The sequence below is a fragment of the Bombus fervidus genome, chromosome 3, assembly GCF_041682495.2.
Source record: "Bombus fervidus isolate BK054 chromosome 3, iyBomFerv1, whole genome shotgun sequence".
Lineage (NCBI taxonomy): Eukaryota > Metazoa > Arthropoda > Insecta > Hymenoptera > Apidae > Bombus > Bombus fervidus.
The window spans coordinates 3,058,289-3,077,690 of record NC_091519.1 but is presented as its reverse complement, the minus strand read 5'-3'; the positions used below and the strand labels follow the sequence as shown (position 1 = coordinate 3,077,690).

Genomic DNA, 19,402 nt, shown 5'->3' with positions numbered 1-19,402 from the left:
ACTACTCTCTAATCGATATATCCTTTGCGATTACCAGAACGGTTCAACGACCTAGTTCACCTGGAGCACCGATCCTCGAGTGGACGCCGAGCCATCTCGTTTGATCCAAACGGAGGCAGTGCTCGGGAAATTCCAGAAAAAGTTGGGAGTCGCGTCAGGTGAGATAAGGCCCCCGGCCGTATCTTCTGCTCTGTCGCAATTTACGGGGCGAACAACTGGGGATTGGGGGTGGGGAATAGGAACAGCGAGCCAGAAATACAGTGAGGAAATATAGGAAGTATCCTGGGGATACGGCGGAAACAGAACTTCGACTTGGCGGGAGGAACGGTCTTCTGCCTCGGCGAGAAGTCTTTTATCGGAGGTGGAACAGAGGGGGTGGTAGAAGTGGCGGCGTGGTAACGCGAAAGAGGAGCAGATATTTGATACACGCGAGCTCCATGACGATATTTGAATAACGAGATAAGCGTTCTTCCGTGCTCTAGTCGATAAACTCGTTCCTTGGTCCTCCAGTTCCTGTTTTCGAGGGTTCTATCAGTGTTCTAGGTTGGCACAGCCAATCGACGATACGCGGAACGATGGTTTCTGATAGAGAATATGCTTTTGGCATAGGTCGGGACGAGACGCGAGGTATGAGTATGTTTAGGGTAACGAACTGCAGTACAAGTTTACAGCACGGGACGTACGAACCTTTGTTGGATCTCTGACGATAACTATTTTGAAAGAAAATTTTTGTTCGCTCTCAAAGGGGATTTTTTTTCTGATATTTAAAAACCTTGCTAGTTTTAAAGGACTCTATCACAAAATCACGGTAATCGTACAAATCGTGATAAAGTTTTTATCGAAATAATTATTTTCCAATAAAAATATCATATTCTATTTGTTTTGTTACTTTATCTCGAATAACGTAACTGTGTTGACCCGTTCCTCGTTGTTCCATCAACGGCATTACCATTAAAAAAACGTCACGACATCTATCTAAGCTTGCTAATAACCTGGAAGCGCCATCAACTGAAGAAATATCTGTGTTGTCGTGTCAGAGCAAGGAAAAGACAAGAAAAATGTTGGAAAAACGAGCAGTCCCGTTCGTCGATCCAGTTCGTTACTTAATATCTTTATCGGAAGAGCAAGCATCTAGCTCGAACGGACGCATTCTGCCCGCAATTCGAAGCTTCCAGCCACTCGAGGCTGGATTCGCCCCAAAGCGAAGACGAGTCTCCGTCCGTCGATCCTTCCTTCCTTCCTTCTCTTTTTCTCGTTTATGTGCACCAACCAGAGAGCTTTCAAATCGATGTACGAAGCGATGAATTATGAAACTCGTAATTTAGTCGGACTCCTTCGGAATGTAAAAACGGGTCGACGAATTTCGTGGCCACCGGCACCGATTCTGCAGGGTCGATCACTTTGATCACGAACGATAGTCAATTCTGGAAAGGTAACGCGTCTCGTGGCAGAGACACGGAAGAGAATTTGAAGAGAGAAAAAGAAGAGATCGGTGCAGGATATTGTTTCGTCTCGATCGATTTCTGAACGACGAAGATAGCCGATGCAGAAGAATTAAAGGGAAATTTTTCTTTTCGGTTTAAATAAATGCAATGGAACGTAATAGATAATGTTACCTTCTGTTTTTAGATAAAATAAATAAAATTTCATCGAGTCTATACAATATTATTTTTAATATTATTAATGAATTTAATATTTTAATTGTCTCTTTTCTATTGGACACGACATAGTGAAAATGTTTTCTAGCGATTCTAAAGTAAGTCCAGTTTACTTAGAAATAATAGAAAAGGAATGTTACCGCGAGTAGGAAATATTTTTTAAGCTTCCCTCGAGAAAAAGAGGAGAGAAAATACGCGAGATATAAAGTTTCGAAGAGTTAGAGGTCAACGGAGAATCGAAGAAAATTACATTCAACATTGGAAAAGAAATATACAGAGATACGTGTCTTGGTGTAAAGTTTTGAGAAATCTTAAATTTTCATCGTTGTAGAAATAAACAAGCATTCAAACGGAGTGGAATTCAGCTTATTTATTATTAGTGTCTGGTGTTCGATCTTCCTCTTTATAAATATTTCATACTGATTTTCAGACTGCAAATAAAAGAAGACCTCTACGCGCGAGAAGGAGTCTTCTCAAGAAGTTACGTTAGAAATAAAATTTGAAAATCTAACTTTCCAAATTTGCTAAATGTAAATTTTTTAAGTAGCGATCGTAATAAACATTTTATGAAAAGCAGTCTAACAGAAATTACGATACTTTTCTAATGCGATTGTAATCTACTAATATGTAATAATTACATTAACTTGAACAAAAATGTTTAACTTTTTCCGTGCTAAATTCCATTGTTAATAAATATAAGGAGCGCTATAACAGCGCTTCTAGATAAATAATTTATTTCCTCAGTAATTCAACTCTTTACAGGTCGCTGCTTTTACGGCCAAACGCAAATTACTTCTTTCCGCTTTTCTTACCGGCTGTAGATGGCGCCAGCAATCACGGATTGTCAACAATTTTCATCGTACAATTCTTTTAACCACGATCTTTCCTTTCGTACGCTGATACTTAAATTTGAAACACGGAACAAACACGATTTCCTCGACAAATTGATTAAAAGCCGTTTCGTAACTTTCCAACGAGAAGAAGCGACATTCTCTGGAAGTGCAAAGTTTTTCCTCAACTAAAACACGCGTCTCCACTACCACAGACGAGATACTTGCTTTGTCTTGTACTCGTCTGTGCTGTAAATCAAAAAGTGGCACTATGGAAGTGTAAATGTACTTTTAGTTGAGAAAAAATGTACAAATAGTTACATTTATTATTAAGACAAATTATCGAGAATGTCACCCGAGTTATTAGCCTTCTGCCTGCTTCTTTGTACCAACTGCAAAAGATTCTTACGACCGCCAGAATTTTTTAAAAATCAGCGTAGGAAAAAAACTGGTTTTCTTTCTTTCTGAATTTTTCCTGCGTCTGCGACGAACGCCAATTTACCGACACGTTGTTTTGTCGGTTTTTACCTCGTATCTCGTAGTTACTCAAGCTTTGGTCATTTGACGCCTGTTTTCCTGAAAAACTGCGTCCTGAGAAATTTCTCTTCTCTGTAAAGTTTTAAAATTGTCCGAATTTGAGGGGACGACACGGTGGGAAGCGCGCAACCGGTTGTGCACGTCGCGCGAGTTCTACGGCTGAATAATGTTCGAGCGTGATTTAAGATTTACAGCCGGTGCTGGTCGGAGATTGAAAAAGATTCTGAAACTTCATCGCGTGTCAGACATTTTGGACATTTCTAGTCTAGTACTTCACTAAGAGTACAAACTTCGTGCACTTTGTGAAGAATTTCGTTATTCGATCGACCAGCAAGTCCAGCGTGCACACACAGTAAAATTTTGTCAATCTAAAAACTTGCTCCTTCTTTTTTCTTTCTTCAAGAGTTAAAATAATGTTAAATAGAACACACAGGACGTACACGACAGCCGTTAAAGCGGTTTAGCTTCGACGAGTTTACCCTCTGCGCGATAGTTACGCGCGAACGCTTCTCCGGAAGAGTATACTTTAATCAGTACGTATTCTTTGATCGTGTCACGCGGTACTCTTCAACGTTTCAAGGACCCTTGAAGACGATTTTTACACAGAAGAGAGGAAAAAAAAAAGCCGAGGATGAAGGGAGGGTGATGGATCTCCTCTGCACGCGTTTGTGTCTCCTCTTTGTGTGCTTGCTAACGAGCGGAAATTCATGTGAACTCGTGTCCGTAACTCGCTCCCTCTAGAGACGATCCTCCGACGGAATAATGGCGGAAGCCGGAATGTCACTCGACGCCGAAGCGAGAAAACTCAACGCGCTAAGGGGGATGGATGCCTAAGCTGGAAATAAATCAAAGAGACTCGCTGAAAGCCGAGTAGCGACTTTTTTTTCCTTTTGTTTCCGATCTTTGAACGTTTCGCGGATCTTTTGCGGATAAGTTTCGAAAGATTCTTTTGAATTAATGAGCAAGAAATGGCGGACGTAGGGAGCGTGGAAGGATTAACCTCTTAACGGTCCAGCTTTGACGAAATTCATCCAGAGAGGCTGAGGTCTACTTTTCTTCTCGATACGTCTGAACCTCAAACGAAGAATTTTTTTGCTTCCCGCTTAATAAACTGAGTGTTACGTCCCTCATGGTCTGACCGCCAAGGCCCACGCATCGTTACACTGACCCTCGATAAACCCAAGGAACCACCTAAACCGAATTTTTTTAGCTTAATCTCTATTCATATAAGTGTTTTCAGTTTACGGGTGGTCCTTAAAACAGTCCTTAGGTTTATTGCACGCTCTTACTAATTACGGAGAAAACGGATGTAGCGAAATAGCAAGTTTTTCCCATGAACAAGGACACCCATGAGCTACACCCGCACGAGACTTCCTCCTCGTATTTTATTTATTAACATTGGCATAACCAATAGGCATCGCGGATCGTTACCCTCGCTTTTCTATCGAAAAGTGTGTACAACGAATCCGCGTTCTTAGTTCAAAAAGGCACACCGAGCTTTCCTCCTTAATAGTACGAGACGGGTCTACTACTGTTCTACAAATCTTCGGGCAGTCAAGTCAACTACTGTTCTTCTAAACTTCGAGTAGTCAAATATTGTTCTTCGACATATCAAATCGAGTCAAATACTGTTCTGTTCTTTTAACATTCGAGTAGTCAACTACTGTACTTTCCATTACGACAGAGTCAATCAACTCCTGATCCAACAACAGGATATCGTCATCGCTACGATCCACGCGATAAGTGTTATAAGTTATTGTAAATTACAAATATAGTTTTATTACATAACAAATACCCCTATTATCCTACAAGAAATAAGGGGATCGACCTGTTCGTGGTGTCGATTATTATAATCGTAACGGGAATTTACGACTCCCGTTGACGCGCTTCAACGCGATCGCGTCTCCCCGTGACTGGACGAAAATACACTGAGTTTACAAATGAAACATTTCCTAAGCATAGAGCGAACTGTAAAATTTGTTTCAACTGCGCTTAAAAAAAAGCAAAAGAATTGCTCCGTTGTATGACACGTGTAATACAAAAAGTTATTGTACACTGCGAATGGCACTGTCTATGCCACGTATAAAATCAATAATTCCATAAGAAAACATATAATCTATCGAGAAGAATAAAATCTATTCCATCAAATATTCCGTTTCTTTCGATCGTAGGAAATTTCCAACGATGGGAAATTTAAACGTGCTACTTGTGGGCGCTTTCGTCGTCATTTTTAACCAGAGCCATCAAACGTTGAAACAATCGGCTCGATAACCAACTTTTTATCGCGCCAAGATCGCGAGCAAGTTCCTCAGTTCTGGAAAATTCGACGTCTGTATTACATTCGAACGATGTTAAGACTTTTAAGGACGAACAGTTAGAAACAGGGGGTTGAGGGGGTCGGCTGGGAGAGGTGGTGGAAATCGAAGGGATGTTGTAAGCGGTAACTTTCGCGAACTGCCTTTCAGCGATTAAGAAGAAACTTTCGCGATTTACAGTGGATTTCGCCGCAGACCTCGACGATCCAATCGAAGATTTACGACTGAAATCGCCATTTGAACTTTATATCTTTTCGAACAACTTCGAAATTGGAGACGCTTGTAAGTATCGCGGCTCTGAGCACCGTTATCCGCCTCGGTTTTCTTTACGTTTAATTGTACCGAATCTGGTATAGAATCTCGATTGAAAGCAGTTTATTAAACGATTATTGAAATGGTCCCCTGTCGGTATAATGACGTAAGGATCAGTATTCAGATTCGGAGGATTATCGCAAAAAAGAATGGAAATGTACAACCCCGCTACATTTAGTAGCTACGGAAAACAATTTTTATGAAATCAGCTTTTTAAAATTTCTGCTCTTTTTTTCATCCTTTTGTTCATTCCGACATTGACCATCAGAATTTTTCATTTAAATTCAGTAAAACATCGAAAAAACTAAAATTCGTGCACATTACAATTTGAACACACGAGGACTGAGTATAGAACTGACCGAATCGCCGACAAATCTCAAAATCTACCTCTGTACCCGAACTACCTCTGAACCCGAAAGAGAGCGGTACAGTAACTTCCTGAAAGCTTTCGAATAACTTCAAAGGCCGAGCAATAAATAGCCGAAAAACTGCTAGTCCTAATTTCCAGCCATTCGTGTGGCTGATAGTTTCGTTCATCCTCTACCAACCCCCGAAGGGTCGTTTCCTTTTCTCCGACCGTCGAACGTATGGGAATTAGGCCGAAGCACGATGCCCGAATGGCGAATGGCAATTTTTCGTTTCGAGGTACGTACGTATATCGTCCGAAGAATATCGACGTAAATTTGCGAGTCCGAAAAATAAATTAAATATTTAGCATCGTTGTATCACCGCTGCCCCGCAATAATACCGGTTGGGAAATTTTAATGTCTCGTTACAGCGGAAGCATCGTTGGCCACGAAATAAATTCGACGAGGCATGCCAGTATAAAATTGAACGAGACACGCGTCGTGTGTTAACGAGTGATTTGCGAAATGCGAATAAAACAGGATTTTTGTTCGTTGGACGATTGGACAGGTCTCGTTTGTTATCGCATTTTAATACTTTATATGTTTCCAATATTTTATTATTATAATTCTGATGCTTGATGGAAAATCTTTTTCAAACGGATAACCTTCTGAAACAAAGGCTTGTAAGAGTACCCTACCCACATAACGTTTATGATAACGTTAATTTCCTTTTGTTGCGTTAATTATCATTGCACGTCGGATAATCAGCATTTAGATTAATTTTCCGTGAGTTTGAATACAGTTTCACCGTACTGGTATAGCAAATGTTCTAAAACAGTATGTATGAATGCGTGGCACTTCGATTTCGGCGATGCACACCGAATTCCCACAGGCATGAAACGTAATGAATACGATTAATTAATGATGCAGTGGCACAGGAGATGCGAATAATCGCCCAGTGTCTGCGTTCTCTAAATTCCCTGACGCTATGTGTATTTACAATTGCATAGTTTATACTATTTAGTTTCAAGTTGCATTGGAACTAATTTGATCTATTAATTTACATCACTCGAATCTAGGTAGGTAGGTAACGCGATCGAGACTTTTGGTATCTGCTCACATTAACTCTTGTATATCCAATCTTCAATCTGCTGTTATCAACTCTTGCCATCGTACATGGTGTTCATCCATCGATAAAACAATACACAAGCTCAAAATATCTCGCTTGCCGTTCAGAAGTGTGCAAGTTCGTGAGCAACGATCGAGCAAGTTTCTTGCACGTATCAAAGCGGTGCAAACAGAACTTTGTATTCGCCAGATCGAACAGGGACCGCAGCAACGCATCACGACAATTTGTTGCGAGGAATATTGATTTTGATTCAGTCGATTGAACGATCGAACGTAGCCATGTGAACGTGACACACTGGAACGAAATACGAGATCATGATTCGGATAAATATCGTCGCTAAATATTCACCGATCAACGATACAAATAGGATGGCGCGCTCGGGTTCTCCTACTCGAGTTGCGTGTGTCGTTGGCTCATCCCTGAATAATTCAACGCACGCGCTGGCCATTTTCCTGCTTTCCTCGTTTCCCGTCAAAGTGTCCGACCTAACGAAACGACGACGCTGGGATCGTTTAATTTTTGATCCACGTCATGTCCTGGTGTTTCGATGATAATGCGGTTGCTGCTCATTTATCTCCTGTTCCGAGCGGTCGCTAACGCGGAGGAGCAGTAGATTTTGTTATATGCGACGAGAAAAAACAACGTGTATACGAACTGCCACGTTATGAAACAAAATATTTATATAAAACATTAAAGCAGTAGGAACGACAGATCGTTGAATTATCAAGTATGACAAGAGTATGTCGTAATGTCGATATGCAAACGCGAGGATATAGAATCTACGAAGAACGCCTTCGAAGCTCACACAGCAAATTGTCCACTAGTTTGTTTAAGGTTAATTTGTCTAATACCGTGCGTCAGTATTGGTAATAGGCGATTATAAGCTGTTACAACTACCGTAACGTCGATACTTGAAACCATCAAAGTTGCTGTCTGCTAGAGGGAAAGGGGATAAATCCTTCTCCATAATTCATGTTATGTCTGCCAGCTAATATAGTTAATGCCGACCAGTTCACCTGGGCACCTGCGTCCGAAATACTTGCAAAATTTCCCAGCTAATATTTGCATTTTGCGACACGATCCACCATTTTCACCCTGAACGTTTCATTTTCTGAAATTATTCACAAACGCAGAATGTTGTATTCATAGAACTATGAATTTGCGTAAAAGTCCGTAGCCTAATTATTACGTTACAGCATTTTCGAAATTGTGACGTGTAACTAATAAAATAGGTAACTGTCGCATCCTTGTAATATATATAGCTTCTTCCTCTATGTATACAAGTACAAAAATACAAAAGAATACAATGAAACAGGTTTTTAAATTTATGCTTCTACGATTTTGTGACATATAAATTGGAAAAAATTGGAAATGCGACTTCTATCGTTCTAAGATAAGAGATCGATCCGCGCATATCCCGAATAACTAGCAGTTTGCCAGCAGGTACATATATACGTAGAGAAGCAATAACGCGAAACGTTTTCGTAACGCTTCTGACGGAACACAAAAGACGTTCCAACCGCTTTCTTGTCTTTTCCTGCGGCCAATACTGACATTCCGTGATCTACATTTGGATATTAAAGTTTGTTCATCGTGATTTCATATTCCGACAACGCCCTTAGGCCAATGTTTGCATCATTTCGAATTCCTCCCGTTTTCGGTGCTCTGAATCACTCGATAGCATCAACCATCGTCTTTCTTATTCCCAATTGTCTTTTCTTTTCGATTTCTCCATCATTCCGTCGTTATCCGGCTGAGATATAAAAGGACGCTCTTCCTTTTGATTTCTCCGTGGCGCTTGACGCGTCGCGTCGTCGACCTCCTCTCGGGAGGGAAAATTATGGATTTTATATATTGCAAATTGATATATGCGTGATCCCTTACATTACAGATTCCACATTCCATTTACATAATATCAAATTTTTCTAATCGTATCAAAGAATTTAGAAATTTTTTTCGCCACGTGCACATCGCTCTCTCTTCGATAACAAAAAGAATGAGAAAAGTCCTTCATCAGTATGGCACCTAATCTCGAGAATATTCAAAAACTGGCAAATAATAACACACGACGCGACATTTATTTTCATCGTCGTTTCATCCTACTTCCTTTCAGCAATAATTAACCCAGTTTCACAAGCAAAGTTCAAAGAACCACACGAAGCTGCACTATCGAACCTGGTGGTACCCGTGTGTGATCGGTAATCGTTCGCGTTTATGGTACAATTTCGGAGACGCCCGAACGCGTAAATCGAATTGGTCCCTGTGGATTAGTGTCCACAACACCTAGCCAACTATGGTGCACACGGGCAACTCCGGCATCTCTTCGTTATTGGTGGGACGATTCGATTAAGCTGCATCAAAACGCGGCGGATGCGCGTGTTTGGCCTCATTTGCGAATGTACGGTGCACCTTTCTGATTCAGTGGCCCGCCTGGATCGACATCCCGTAACGGTATTATCTCCTATCGTTTCCCTTTGCGTCCCTTCCTCTCCGCTCTTTGTCAATGTTTCCCTCGCTATAAAATTGCTTACGGATTATTCGCTTGATCGGATTTCATCCGAATGTTAATCTTTGTAATGTGTTACAGGATCGTCCTTTATTTCGAGGTAACAAAAGATTCGAATAAGCAAGTGCCGTAAATACATAATTAAGCCTCGGACGGCTCGATGAATAAGGATACGAAAAAAAAAAATAAAGATATCGTTGCGAGTATTTAACAGCTAGTGCGTGGAATATCAAAGCCGATATGTGCGGTAGCAGAAAACTAGGAAGAAGTAAATCACCGCTCGATGATTTAATTTATGGTCTTTCTATACTTTGATCCATATATCTCACGTTTATTTATCAATTTTTAAACAAAACCCACGAAATCTCAAACGCTAAGAGCAAACTTCTTTTTCATCATTCCACAGACATGCCATCGGTCCGACGAGCCACACGATCGTAATCATCGAGTCGTAACCTCCCCCCTCCCCGTTATTGGCTCCGGAAACCGCAATCGTCCGCGTGTGCACGCAGAAACTACTCGACGAAGTTTCGTGCACTAATATCGAGAAATATGAAATATCGAGCGGGCGATGCCGATTGAATTCTAGAGCGGGTCGTTTATTGAACCCACGGATTTTCTTTATTCCTGACAGGGTATCGAGTATCGTGGTGAATGCAACCAGAGAGAGAGAGAGAGAATCGACGACTGGTATCTTTTTAAGGAAACGGACCTCGAAGTCGACTAGAGCTGCCCGGGTCAATGGCTTCCTGCTACAAGCAAGGATATAATCCCATAAGTCAGTTCTGTGACCAGCGTTCAAACAAATATCGACGCGATTGTTCGATTCCCTCCGCGTCTAGCCAGCGACGGATAACGATCTCTGTCTGTGGAAAATGCAAAAGCATTGATCTCCTTCGATGGTTCGGCCGCCGGACTCTCCAGGTACTTTATTGAATCTCGTTCAGACTCGCGCGGCTGGTGAATTCTCGATTCTGAGGGAACACGTGCGCTACGATCGTGAATATTGCACCAGTGGTGGACCTTCGAAATGACCGCTTTATTGTGAGATACGTCGATTTTATACCTTCCAGAAATATCGTCGTTGAAATCGGCAGTGCAGGTCTAAGTGAATACAGAGAATCGACATTGATTTCGGAGCGATTTTATGGACATAAAATATTATATTGTTGCTTAATATGTAGTGTTTCAAGATAAACAGCATGAATGAGTACTAGGTTGGTGTATACGAAGTGTTGTTTCTCATTTAAATGGAGATTGAATTTAACGCGAAGTGAGAAATTTGTTATCACATATACATATACCTCTTAATTTTTAATATCAACAAGCATTTTTTAATTTGTAATATTTGTAGTGCAAAATAGGTCGTTTCTCGTAACCACGTAAATCTCCAACTATACCCTGCTCATAAGAAAACTAAGGAATATTTAAAATATCCTCTTATCTTTTTATCCGCAACGTCGGCGAAAACTTACGATTTCTTCATAGCTACACCTCATTTCCACACAACTGTCTCCACCTGTCTCTCTTACTCTTTCTCGCTTTGTGAATATTATAACGAAAGCCCCTAGCCTCGGTTCGTCTGGTCCAGGAGCAGGGTGTTCGTTTCCAGGATGCCATGCAAAATTCAAGCGGCAAGGATAAGGATCGCTCATTCTTCCGCGAGTTAGCCTAGCCAGCTTCTCTGGAATTGCTTTCGCCGGCTGAAGCTTAAAGTTTAAGTCGGTCGCGATTGTCTGGCAAACATTCGCCCCTCGAAGATTGATTTCGACTTTGATATTCCTCTTGCGGAAGTCATCTTACTTTTGACACGTTTTTTATCCTTTTTCATTTCTTCTTCTTCTTCTTCGTTCTACTTTTCTACTTCTTTTATATTGCTTCCAGTGCACTGTTTGTTGCTAAAGTTGCGTCGTGAGAGTTTCGTGTTAAAGTCAATTTTATTTGACAACTTTCTCACGCGTTGCAAAGTCAAACAAAATATATTTATTTATAATAAATTATATTGGATACATTGTTAGAACAAAAATTGTATTTATACCTTGATTATTACTTATTAATATTTGCACATTTGCACATTGTCCAAGAAACTTGTATTAAAATTCGCCATACAACGGTCCCCCCAAAACTGTCACAAACAAAAACACGTGTCCTCTCAATTTTCAAACTCTATTCCCTCCCAATTTCAGCTCAAATTTCCCATTTATTTTTTCACCACATTATTCCCCATTCCATCGTACCGTACACAAACTATTCGTACAGTGCACATAGAAAAATCTCTAAAGCGAAACAATTTCACCTTCAATCTCGAAACTCTTCGAGACAAAATTTCAAATATCCCTTTCGAGTTTTTCCACGAACAAGCAAAGAGCTTTCACGCGGAGCGAACGCGACCACGATAAATATTTATTCCAAATTATTCGAACGAAGCTCAATTCCATTTCGTTCCATTTCATTCTGTTTTAGCGATGGTTCTTTAAGGGAAGAATAGAATATTCTTGGGTGGAAGCAAGCGTTAAAAATTAGATTGGAAATTAAATTGACCGTAGCCGAATGGCTTTTCTTCGGGGCGAAGGGACGGTTTCTTTGTAATCGTGCTCTTAATTGAAATTGGCAACTCGTTTAATCCCCCTTCGTCCGCAATTCGGTGAAACGCGTTCGGCGATTAAACTCTTCCACGTTTTGGCCGAGCATCTTCTACCCGCGGAGAGTTTAATGCCGATAATTAGAATTAATTTCGCGAAAACCCTTGTGAACGCTAACGATTAAAATTAATTAATATCGATGTGGGGAAACGAGCGATAAAACTGTACAGTCGTGAGGAAATTTTCGTTGAAATATCCACGTGTGAGAAATTTGTTGGATAGTTGCCTCGACTTGTAGTTCGTTACTCCAACAAATTTACGATACCCTAACCTTTAAAATCTTAAAAAAAAAAAAAAAAAAATTAAAAAATACAGGATATTTCAGAAACAAGCGATTTTCATACAGTATTCTACTACCTCTAAACCACTGACCGATAACCATAGAAACTTTATTCAGGTAAAAATTTTTAGGATAATTTATCGAGACCATCCGAAGCTTCCTGTATATCCACCCTCATACTCTGTTTTTACGCTTTGGTTGATACAATTTTTTCTTTGAGCCACAGAGTCGCTGAAGAAATAGCAAAAAGGAAGTAAAACAGAAAAGAGTAAAGAAAGAAAATGTTAAGATCGTGATCGATATATAGAAACGAAATTTCCTCGTTGTAAATTGTTCTGTCACGTTGTTTGACTTACTTGTTTAATCCAACTTTTCCACAAGTCTCTGTCCCAGGGGTGGTGAAAGCCGAGATATAAGTGCCTCGTCTCGCGATGGTGACTGTCCTCTTGTTGTTGACTCTGATGACACTGTTGAGTGACTCTTGGAAATCCAGTGATACGGAGTACGAGTTTGCCCAGACGTGACGGGGCATAACACACCGCACCCCCGCCAGTTAGTTCCATCCACTCTGGCCTAGACTCTGGACAGGCTAAAATCAGGATGATTGATACCAAATTTAGTTACGACCAATTTGACTCGGTTGTTGTCGCGTTACTTGTTTCGGTAAAATCGAATGGCAAGACTGGGGTTGACCATCGATCATCTTAAGTCTGTTATAGACAGATCATCATTATGTATATTTGAGGTACGAAATTTTGTGAACGATCAAGTAAAGAATCATTTTTGGAATGTTTATTAGAGTGAAAGAAGTGTTTTTTTACCTCTGGTCTTTGATTCTTAATCCCTTGCTTCACGATTAGGTTCGAATAGCGCGTACCATAAACAACAATATGGTCGGTCACACGTTGAGCCATTTCACGGTTTGATTGAATGCTCGAAGTTGTGCAAATAGCACATGTCTTTTGATACATAAATGCGTGTGTAAGGTATAACCTATTTTATTTTACAAGATGTTTGATAAATAATTACTACCAATTGATCATCGAACAAGAAAGATTTATTATCTTAAAGTAAATAATAAATCAATGACATCGATGTATTACGTCTCTCACACTATGCTGTAGGTTAAAAGGTTAAAGCTTTTAATAATGTATTAATCATCTATAAGATTCCTTGTAACTCAACATTTTTATAAGATCTACAAACCTACATTTTATAGTTTCATACTTGAATCTTCCAATTGCGACACACATACTCGAGCAAATTAATCGTAGAGCACTCTGAACGAAACGAACTGCGAAAACAACTATCCGTTCTGAATGACCAACAGCGCCATAAAACGTGGACGGTCCTTTTGGAAAACTCATTGTATCGGAGCGTTAGTTCGCGAAACGGCGCGACGAGCAGTTACCTCTCGAGCGATAAATTCCGGAGGATCAACAGTTCTGCCGGCTTTTTGACAGTGACAAACGCAGCCGAGTCGCGTCATCTAATTACACGGAACTACGAGTGGCAGCTGTCCATCGACGTTTCGAGCGAGGCAGGTCGGAGGTGAGCCAGCTTTAAATCCCGCCGCGTTCGTTTCACGCCGCGTGAACCACGCCTAACGCGGCTCGCGGTTTAACAACGCGGCTACCGACCAACCGATCGAGTTTTTCCCAAAAGCATCCGGGAAAACATCGATGCAAATCGGATTTTATTTGATCGTCGCGACTGCATCGTGTGGATTCGTGCAATACATCCCTCGGGTAGTTCGCTTCGAATAATAGCGGCCTACGTGAATCGTGTTTGACGATTCGATCGCGATCGTTGGATTGCGTCAGTAGCATCGAGTTCTTACCGAGTGACGATAGATGTGCGTGGATCGTATGTGTTTGTGCAAACGCATGTTTTTGTGGAATGAGTGTAGAGAAATGGGTATTATTATTTAGAATAAATCCCTCACCCGAAGGAGATCTCAGGTTTTTATGAACTTGAAATATGTGGTTCAATCAGTGTATCGATATATGGCCGCCATGTTGAAAATTACCTTCGAATATAAATTCATGCAATTTAATAAAAGCATGTCTTTTTCACCTTTTTTGTGAGAATCATTAGATACAATGTTATTCTATGATAGAGTAATACAATACAAAATTTTAGAATACTAGGAAGAAAACTTTTGTTTCCCAAGGAGTTTTATATTTTCGGTCGTTACTGTAAATTCGATTTCTCTCTGCAAACGATAGTCCTTATTTCAGAATCACTGCTTTCTGGGTCCGCATAAAGAGATGCCTGATACAATTTCATCTTGAACGAGCGCACTGAACACCTATGTATATTCATTATAATTTTCGTGCATGCTCGAGTGTGATATCATATTTTACGTGGAGTTCTTATGGAACCACCGGGTTCCACGTATTCACTTGGGAGAGAATTAATAATTGCCAGTGATTCGCTTCCATGTGAAAACAATTGCACGCTAATGTGTATATACGAGCGTTTGTCTGATATAACATTATCCTTTGGGGAACAATTGCTTATGAAAGTAATCTCTATAGACTCGTGTAATTCGATAATATTGTCGTTTGGAAAAGGCTTGTTCGCTGAATTTCATTTCGACTTACGTTTCATTTCATTCTATATAATCGAAAGCTTCTTTTAAATTAAGATCTACGATGACTGGTAATATCGCGTTTCTTTCTTTAAAATTTTTCATGTAATTTAAATTTTCTTGTAACCACCGTCGATCCAGAGAATATCGAGGAATTCTCAATTCGATACTATGATATACTCGATGGTTAATCGTAATTCAAGTCGATTATTCTAATCTCCATTGCATGTAATTGATTTAATTAAAATTTAAATTTTCTTATATTTTCAGAGCAGAATTAATAGTTTTAATAAGATCAGTGATTAATGAATAATTTAATGAAAAACCGAGTAGAATACTTTTTAGAAGGAAGAGTTAGAAGTGGAATAAAATATAACCTGATTAATATTTTCTATACAGCTTTACCTTTTGAAAGGTTATATAAATCTTGGTACCAGCTTTTCCTATCACATAATTCTCTTTTAATGCACAGATAAAGATTAATACACTTTCCATCTTGGTATAAAAATTTTAAAAAGTTCCATTCCTTGTTCATAGCATATAACCGTATTATTATTGAACACCTAATAAATGATGAACACCTTGTATAACGTCATCGACGCGACGCAAAGTAACAATGGGGCAAACCGGGGTCGCGGGCAATTAAAACTTTGCGGAAAGCTTTTCAGGCTACAGGGAGCTTGGCCAACGCTCTGACTCATTAAGCAATCCCGAAAACTTTTTCTTACAATGCTAATGTCGATCGCTGAAATGATCTGATTGTGAATAAAAGAGCGCGCTTTCTTGTAAAAAAAAAATGACGAAAATTGTTATTAAATGGAATTATGTTGGAATAAGCTTTAATTAGTTTTAATTGGGTTAATAGCTGGCGATAAAAGTGGTGGTAACTTTGAAATCAATTTGAAAATTAAAATTATGATCTTTATGGCAATAATTTTTTATCTAACCGCTAATTCTTCGATTTCTATTTGAATTGACTTTTTAATTATTATGTTTTTTGTGCTATTATATCGATTATCCTCTTATTCGTCTTCCCTAAAATCGCTGCATCGTAATTAGTTAAATTAAATTCCACAGATCTGAACAAATGTAGAATATACTCGGTAAAATTAACAACCATTAAACTATTGGCAAAAATAATCATCGCGTGTAATTAGGAAACGGCAAGTGATTAAATCTTTATCGATTTAAACAGCTACGGTCGGTTTCAATAGTAGTTGGCTCTGTAGTTGGCTAGCCTTTCCCTTTAATGACTCGCAATCAGAAACAAATCTCGCGGTGGCGTTGCCATCAATGTGCACTGGCTTTTCTGATTAACGTCGTTTAGTTTCTACCATGTGATTCGATTCTAATCAGTCAATACCGCTGTTCCACAGTGTGGATTGCCAAAAAGCTGCATGTTTCTCTATCCATTGCGGTCGTCACCTTGGTCACGTTAGTTACTTTACGCTTCTGCCGTTGATTTTCTTTTTAAAACCTTTTATTTGATCAACAATTTCAACAATTTCGAAAATCACAAAACCGCCAACACCATCCCGATTGACACAGTCATTTAGAATCGCTTTTGCTTTTTGGGTAGATACTAAATACATAGTTGTAGAGTTTCGTGTCGAAAGAAAGCAAACTAGATGATTAGGAAAATATTAGAAAAACATACTCATTTGGAATATTTACCCGCTAAGTTATTATAACTAGCACAAAAACCAATTTAAATTCGTAGCTCGAGCAATGCAATTTATATGTGCGCTAAAACTAGTTGTCAGCAGAGGAAATCGCGCGGGATTCGAGCTTTTCTGGTTAAATGAATTTAAGCGCGTCACACATTAGAAGATCAAACTTTTGGGTGGCAACGAATATTAGGCCTGTTTGAGTGGCAAACGCTCTGAAGCAAAATACGAAATATCCACTTTGCGTTAATTTTTTGTATATTTTATTACACCGATACATAATATTACATTATACAATTCGAAAGTTGCAATGGACCGCTTTCTTTTCTGTCCAACCGGTTTAGCACCGTCCTTCATATAGATAAATTTATTTATCGCAAAATACGAAATTGTATAGAATCATTAGCGGCTTAATAACCACAGAACTAAATTCCGACCTCGTTTCAGCGAAAGGTACTCTCGGAACTGCTAAATACCATTTTTACACACGTCAGTCAATTTGTCCAAGCTTTTCTTCAAGTTACTAGCTTCAAGTTATAAGTTACTAGCTGTTTTGTGAAGTTTCACCAAAGTGAAGGCAATGTCTCGTTGTTTGCCAGCGATTTTCATCATGAACAAGGTACGACTACCATCGATCCACTGATTCATACGTTAGATTCGCAGTTTCCGCGTGGCCATTATATCGCCAATGACTTTCTTATGAGCAGGATGCAACAAACGGGACACGCCATGCAGAGAACAACCGAATGACCGTATAAATATTCATTGGACGATTTAAATTCATAACTTCCAGCGCAAATCGACCAACCCACGTTTTATTTTCCTTGCCCGTGTGTGTGTCTTGTGTATACAGGTGTAGATGCATGTTAGATGGTTGTGGATGTGCAAACGAGAGGATAATTGAAGCGTCCGGGGAAAATGAAATTTTCCGTTTTTCTTTGCTCCAAGTACAGTCTACTATTGTTGCTTTGCCGTGTCAGAGGTTTGTACCCTGCAAAAAGATTATTTGGTAGTTTTTATTTTTTAACGAAGATCGTGCCAGGTTAACTGTCGATGTTTTCCTGGTTTGAGTCAGTTTGTTTTGAGATTAGCTATGCAGTTTTCATTTGCATTATAATAGCATCGTCGAGGAAAATGTAAATTTTATTCAGTGTTGGAAATGCTGGACGTTTACAGCAGCTTTGCCTTATTCGGTTCATTTGTTCTGATGCATTTGTGTTATTCTATGATTTAAAAATTTCAAAATCATAAGCTGTTTTTTTAAATATTTCTGACTATTTGTTAGATGTATTTGTTAGATAAATTAACTTGTAACTCGTGACTTGTAAAATTTTACTAATAATATTGGTCCAATTATCTGCAAGAAGATCGCAGTGATCAAAATATTAAAGTCTGGGGCATCCTGTATCTGCTTTAGCGGATATCGGCACACTTTTCCGAAAATCGTTATCGAATAGAATCCACGATGACCGCTGGATCTGTAGCGGACATCCGACATAAGCGGTAAATTCTGACCGACATGAGAGGGCAGCGTCAAAGAGACCCGTGGCCAACTCTAAATTCACCTTTTCCGCGGTATTGCCGTTAATTTCAAGGAGGATGCGCTTTGACAGTCGTTCCTTCGGAACACTGAGCTTGATTAAACTCGAGACTAGTTGTCGGTAACAGGTGTTCGCCATCGGCGAACGTGCTGAATCAACAGCAAACAACCAGGGCGATCCTGTCTCGTCTCTGTTCACCGACTTCCGGCCGCGTCATTTTCGGCCAACTTATTTACTTTCCGACTTTTCGTGGCCGCAACGCCGGATAAGAAGGCTTTCGTGAATTTCAGCCGGTGATTTGCGCCTGGCATCCACCTCCGTCAGCTTAAGTTCGTTTGGCTTAATTAGCAGGTGATGTCATTCGATGGTTACTTTTAATTTACATTTTTATTTTAATTTACCACGTGATAGCGCCTTTGTCGTTGATTGATGAAGATGTGCCACCAGATAAAGGTCATGGTGTTAACTAGGGCGTTTGGATTAGTGACGACGTGCTTAAAAATGAGAGTCAGATTGACATGATGTCTTTTGTAGCCTAATTTCATGTATAACTAATATATATTAATTTCTTATTAATTGAAACGAGATAAAAAGCTATATCGACGTTTGCCCCATAACCAGGTTGAATCGCTCGTGTTTCCTCATTTTACTCGCAGGAAGCGCAATAATTTTTAATACGTCGAAAACATCCGCAAACAGATCTACTGCAGCGAAACTTAAAAACACGAGGAAAGTTTCCATCGGACTTGACGCTTTCAAGGGAGATCAAAGCGATATTTGCAAAGGTATTTGGCACCTTTTTACCAGTATCACAGCCATTTGCCAGCCTATATCAGCGCATCGATCGGCAGAGACTACCGCGAATCCATAGCAAATTCCCATTGATTCCGACGTTTTTATCAAATGACGACGAAGTTGAACGTCGCTTTGCCGAACGTGCTCGGAATCAAATCATCGGTTCCTCGTCGACGATCGGGTTTTTCTTACCGTTCGATATTTCCCGAGCTATAAATGGCGAACAATACCATGGAAAACAGTCGTGCCA

General features: G+C 39.8%; 1 protein-coding gene across 2 annotated transcripts in view; it reads right to left on the bottom strand.

The window, feature by feature from the left end:
• Positions 1-19,402, bottom strand: part of Phlpp (PH domain leucine-rich repeat protein phosphatase) — an 85,315-nt gene that overhangs the window by 24,937 nt on the left and 40,976 nt on the right. For both annotated transcript variants that reach the window (XM_072000728.1, XM_072000727.1), the window contains exon 5: positions 12,913-13,145. In XM_072000728.1, coding sequence (XP_071856829.1) covers positions 12,913-13,145 — 233 coding nt within the window. The remainder of the gene's footprint in view (positions 1-12,912; positions 13,146-19,402) is intronic.